This window comes from Rhinolophus sinicus, linkage group LG14 (genome assembly GCF_036562045.2).
Source record: "Rhinolophus sinicus isolate RSC01 linkage group LG14, ASM3656204v1, whole genome shotgun sequence".
Classification (NCBI taxonomy): Eukaryota; Metazoa; Chordata; class Mammalia; order Chiroptera; family Rhinolophidae; genus Rhinolophus; species Rhinolophus sinicus.
Genome location: NC_133763.1, coordinates 45612895 through 45618894, shown reverse-complemented (window position 1 = coordinate 45618894; position 6000 = coordinate 45612895). Strand labels below are relative to the sequence as shown.

Below are 6000 nucleotides of genomic sequence, written 5' to 3'. Positions count from 1 at the left end.
CTATTTGAGCAATAAGATAATATTTGAACATACTGACTGTGTTTTATAACTTTCTCCATGTACTATAATTGATGCTTTTGTAAAGTACTTGAGTAATCTTTTTCAATAACCCATTTTGTTTTTTAAACATCTAATCTATCAGAAATACTAGTTTCTGTTAAAATTACAAAATTTTTGATCTGGAAAGGATGATCCAGTGTAACACTTTCATTTTACATTTTAAGAAAACTGAGTCTAGGTACCCTAAAAAAGATAAAATACTCCCTACAAGAAATGATACCAAGAATATGCACAAGATACCCACTGGGGGCAATAATTGATACATTTAATTAAGATATTTTTAAGTTGAGGGTATAAATTCAATATTCCAATTTTTGTTTTCTTTGCAACAGTAAAAAAAATCAATTATGGTCTTTTTTTTTCTTTATTGAAAACCAAAATGCTACTCCTGGCATTAAATTAACTTAATTCACAATATTTTATTTACTTTGCGCCAAGTCTTTCGAAACAATAATGCCACCATAGAATTTCTCACTTTCATGTATTTCACATGAAATTTATTTTTAATATATAACCATCCTATCCTTATAAGGACAAAAATATTTGTGGAGAGATTTTAAGACCTTTATTTAAAGATATTAAGAAAAGGTAAGACTGAGCAAAGCTTTGTTTCTCTTTAATAATTCATAAAATTCTATAACTAAGAAATAGGTTTAAAAATATTAGTTCCTTATCCATCAATCTGGCCTTAATTAATGAGATTCACGAACTGCCTTTATTCAAATTACATTGTCTTCGCTAGATAGCCTGTCTCATGTCTATAATAAATCTATATATTTTCATTCAATTTTCTACTAAATGAAATAAGAAGAGTTTCTTCAGGTAAGAACTCCATTTAGCATTATTCCCTTTGGAAGGAACCATGCAGTGACAACAATCATTGCTTCTTTTGAGTAGAATCTTGGTAAGAATCTTAGATGTCCCTCAAGTGATGCTCTTATATGCCATAAAATTTGATGAGCCCTGATGATGTCCATTTTATGGTGATATATTGGTAACATAGCAATGCTACTCATGTTTTTCAAATCAGTCATCCTATAATAGTAGAGTAAACAATCTAGATTTAGGACTTTTAAGACAAACCACAACATTCTAAAATTTCAGCAATGTGAATACAAATACCATTTCTCAGAGAGCAAACTAGCCAATTTGGGATCCTTTGTTTTCCAAATGCTAAGGATTTCTGCATGGTTGTGACTCAGTGTCCTCAGTTCTGTAAGCCTCCCTATGAGACGAGCAAAATGCTGTAGGTCTTCTGGGTGATAAATTTTTGAATATTTGTACAAAATTTGTAAGATTGGTTCTTGTAAATTTTCCACATGTTGCTTATTTTTAAGGCTTGGACGATCTGAAAAACATTATCATATATATTTTAATGAATACTGGAAAATGGTAGAACATAATGAATTAATTTAAAATAATACAGTTTTTAAATAATACAAATAGCAGCTATTTACTGAATCATTAATATATGCCAGATATTATGCTAAGTAACTTGCATCTATGCATTATCTTATTTTATCTTCATAATACTCTATGAAGAGTAGTTCTTGATTAGGCAGCATTCATTCGTCTACTCATTATGCTGGAGAGATACAGCAGAGCGCATAATAGACAAAATTTCCTGCCCTCATTGAATTTATATTCTGGGTCTGGGGGGAGTAGGGGAGGCAAGAGACATACACACATTTTTTTAAGTAAAAATATGACAGTGATAAGTGTTACAGAGAAAAATAAATGGGGAAGGGAATAAGAATTTGGGGTGGAGGGTCAGTAGCTATTTTTAAAAGGGTGATCAAAAATAAATGATATTTAGCAGAGATCTACAATGGTAAAGGAGGGAGCCATGTAGCTAGTATCTAGGAAAAGTGCTCTCCAAGTAGAAGATTTGTCGAGTACAGTAGAACCTGTGACAGGAGCCTGCTTGAAATTTTCAAGGAACCATATGCATCTAAAGCAGTGTGGCTGTGGTGGTATAAGCAAAAGGGATAGTAGTAGGCAATGATGGAAAGAACTTTGGCTTTAATCTGTGTAAGACAGGAGGCCATCGAAGGGTTAAGAGCAGAAGAATGACAAGATCTGGCTTATGTTTTCAAAGAATCACTGGCTACTGTATAGCAAATAGAACCTAGGGATGCAAAGGTAGAAACAGGAAAGCGAGTTAGGTAGGAGTTCTCTTTAGGGTAGTAGGGACAGAGACAGTAAAAAGTGGTTGAGTTCTTGATATATTTGAGGCTTGAGCCAACAGGATTGGTTGCTTATTTGATATGGATATAAGAAAAAGAAGTTAAAGGGTGACTTCAAGAATTTTGGCTTAAGCAATTTAAAGGATGAACTTGCCGTTTAGTAGAGTTGAGAAAGAATATAGGACGATCAGAGATCAGTTTACCTTTCTTTGGACACATTAAATTTGATATGCCTACTAGACAACCAAGCTGAAATCTTAAATAGGCTATTCAATGGAGTTTAGGGGAGGAGTCCAGGTTGGTATATAAATTTGGGAGTTATCAGCATGTAGGTGGCATTTAGATACATGAGATAGGATGAAGTTTCAAAGGAAGTGAGTTTAGAAGAAAAGAGAACTGAGCCCTAGGGCACTCTAACATTTATCAGTGTGGGAGTTGAGGAGGAATTAACAAAGGAGATAGAGCAGGTAAAATCAAGAGAGTGTGATGCCCGGGAAATCAAGGGGAGCGGGGAGCATGACTAGGAGGTCCTGATCAACTGAAGCCAAGTGATGAAGTGTTCTAAGAGAGAGGGAGTGATTGGCTCTGTCAAATGTAGCTGATTGGTCAAGTAAGGTGAGGACTAAGATTGACCACTGGAATCACAATGCGAAATTACTGAATATTTTGACAAACAGAATGGAAAGGAGAGGACAAAATCTGAAGTATTGGGTTCAGGCGTGAATGGGAAGAGAGAAATAGAAATGACGGCAGGAGTGTAGACAACTCTAAAACGAAATTTTATTTTTCTGTACTGTAGAACAAAGAAATGGGAGAATAAGCTGGAAGAGAGAGATGAGGTCAAGAAGGCCTTTTTTTAAGAGGCAAGAAATTACAGCATGTTTGTAAGCTGACGGGAATGTTCTTAAAGAGAAGGCAATTTTGATGGAACAAAATTGGTACATTTGGCATCAACAAATAATATAATGACCACAAACTTCATGATGTCATTGCCAAACTTAATCCATATTTTTACTACTGAATGGTTTTTACCTGAAAAAAACACAGTTGTTGCTGCAAGCACAGCATATTCAGTGTCGGTAATATTAAGCTCACTCATTCTTCTGTAGAAGTAAAGCAGTGTGCTAATAAATTCTTCAGAAATACCTAAAAAATTAATATCAAATGTGTTTTTATCAGAACGTAGTGCAGAAACAAATGTATTGCCATTATCAGTTCTTTCTCAAAGAAGTATAAGAAGATGAAACATTATATCTAACCAATTTTTTCCATCTAATTAATGTTTTGTATTGGATGTTATTAATACATTACCAGTCAGCATAGTAGGACAGTCTCCATTGCCAAATGTTTCCATAGAATAAATAACACGTCCATTACCACTTTGATTGTGACAAGTCAGTGAATGATATGAATGATTTAATATTCTCATAGTAGTACCTAGTAAGAGGGAAAAATATAAATTCTGATTTTTTTAAAATCCTTACACAGATAGTAAATTTAATCTTTCTAATCTCTGTTAACCAGGAAATATTTCCAATGAAAGGTAGCTTTATAATTTTTATTACCAAAACATGAAGCTAGATTAGTAGTTCATATTTTATATAAAGGGTGTAGACCCTCCAAAAATCTGTTTTCCATGATGCTATATATTAAAGAATGGCTTTCTTTAAAAGGAAAGCAAAAGCTAGGTGAATGAATTGGAAAACTGTAAACAGTTATTGTAATGTATTTATTCCGTCACTAACTAGTAAAATTAAAATATAATAAGAAAAAATAGCTCAATGTTATATAATTTTTTCTAAATGTAATAGTACTTATGAACATTAAGACTGAGTTAGTTGGCCTTTTTTACTTTCAGAAGCTGATGAAAGACATTTGTTCTGATTGTAAAGTTGGGCCCCATGAAGGAACATCACTTCAGTTCTTGATCCCGTCCATAATGCAGTCTGATCCTCATTGGTCAAATTTTCAAATCCTTTAAGAAAAGATCACATAATTGATTCCACATGGCAATATTTTGGGGCACTTTCATCAGAACTGGATAATAATACTTTCCTATGGCGAGAGCAAGTTAAACATAGCTTAGCTTTGAAGAATTTATTTCTATAGTGAGTTATCTGTACATGTAAATATAAATAAATAGCTAAGTTTCAGGCAGCAGTGGCTTGATTTTTTGGTAATGTATAGGGAATTTTGTTTGTTTCATGTTTTATCTAAAAAACAAAAGCAATTTATTTTCCAAAAGTAAAAATAAAATAAAACATACAACCAATTATATTGATTGTCTTAAGTCTAAGTATTTGAAGTCACTTGAATAATATTTTCAACTATTTCTATTTTTACCCACCTGATTGATGAAAGCAGACAAAATAAACATGTTTTTGCATTTAGAAGCAGTTTAGGTGGTAAAATAGAGATTCTGATTTTCCTAAAATGTCCCCTTCCTTTAAAACAACAAACTTTTTGAAAATTAAGTGTTACTTTTTTTCCAAAAGTAAAGTGATTACCTGGGAGTCCCTTGGTAAAATCCATTAACCCCTGTATATGTAGAACTACTATCTCTGAGAGTCGCAAAAAGCTCAGTTCAGGATTTGCATAGTCCTGCAGCTAACCAACAAAAAAGAAATAAGACTAATAAAAATTTTACTTTCTTTCAAATGTTTATGCTCTTATTTTCTAACATAATTATCAATTATTTCTTGCCAGTAATGTACACATACAAATGTCTTTGTTTCCTCTAATTGAGTTTTATATTTTTGATGAGCAGCCACAATGCTATTAATGAGCTGATGTTCCTCTTGAGTCAGTTCCAGGCTCTCCTGAATCTATAAGAAAACATAGGAGGAAAACTATAATGCATACTTATTAAACAAGAGATCATAATTAAGGAAACAAAAACCTCATAAAAAGAGTCTTACCACTTTTCCAGATCTAGTGGTGGATGATACAAGCTTGTTATCTACTCCTTCCTCTTCCACTTTGATGTTAGAGTGAAAACTGTTCTGCTTCAAGTTCTTTCGAAGTCTCTTTGATTTGCATTGGATTTCTGTGAGCAAACCTGTGATATTACAAAACCCATATAAAGTGTTTTGGGTACAGCAAAGAACATGATTGAATTGGTGAAAATTGTCTTATGCTTATATGATCATAGACTTGTCTTTTTACAAAGAACATTTTTTGGCCAGCATGTACACAGCAATTAAATAAACTACATTACTTGCTCCTTTTCGTTGCACAACACCTGTCTACTTAAAAGTACATAGTCATCCTATACATAAATTAAATATTAATTTTGCATCTCCAAGTTATAAATTTAGACATTTTTATGTAAGAGAAATTTCCACATTAATTTTATCTTGGAAGCAACATAGAATGTCAATTGGTACAGCAGTTGAACTATTTCATCTATGGGTTTTTATTCTTGGTTAGCCAAGAGACTATCTTGTGATTTTTTTTTTGAAATGAGCTATGTCAATTTTTTCTTTTCAAGACAAGACAATGGTATTTTGTTATAGCAGCCCTAGTAGACTAAGACAGGAATAGAGTAAAGGATTCAGTCTGGTTGAACAGGATAACCTTAACATCTACTCCAACTGGGGAATTTTAAATAATAGGAATCCATTTGGTGAAGAACTTTGACTAGAGTTTGATTATAAGAAGTGTAGTATAAACAGAATATTGCATTGGTGTTTATTGAATAAGTGTATAACTTAATAAAAATGGAAGATTATTATTATAGCAGTTGAAGGCATAT

At 32.6% G+C, this 6000-nt stretch overlaps 1 protein-coding gene across 3 annotated transcripts in view; it reads right to left on the bottom strand.

The window, feature by feature from the left end:
* Nucleotides 1–350: 350 nt before the first annotated feature.
* Nucleotides 351–6000, bottom strand: part of LOC109446690 (bile acid receptor) — a 55528-nt gene continuing 49878 nt past the window's right edge. For all 3 annotated transcript variants that reach the window (XM_074319063.1, XM_074319064.1, XM_074319065.1), the window contains 7 exons: nt 5165–5304; nt 4967–5071; nt 4754–4853; nt 4099–4221; nt 3558–3683; nt 3279–3392; nt 351–1408 (listed from right to left, as the gene is read on the bottom strand). In XM_074319063.1, the coding sequence (XP_074175164.1) occupies nt 1161–1408; nt 3279–3392; nt 3558–3683; nt 4099–4221; nt 4754–4853; nt 4967–5071; nt 5165–5304 (956 nt within the window). In that variant the 3' untranslated portion in view covers nt 351–1160. The remainder of the gene's footprint in view (nt 1409–3278; nt 3393–3557; nt 3684–4098; nt 4222–4753; nt 4854–4966; nt 5072–5164; nt 5305–6000) is intronic.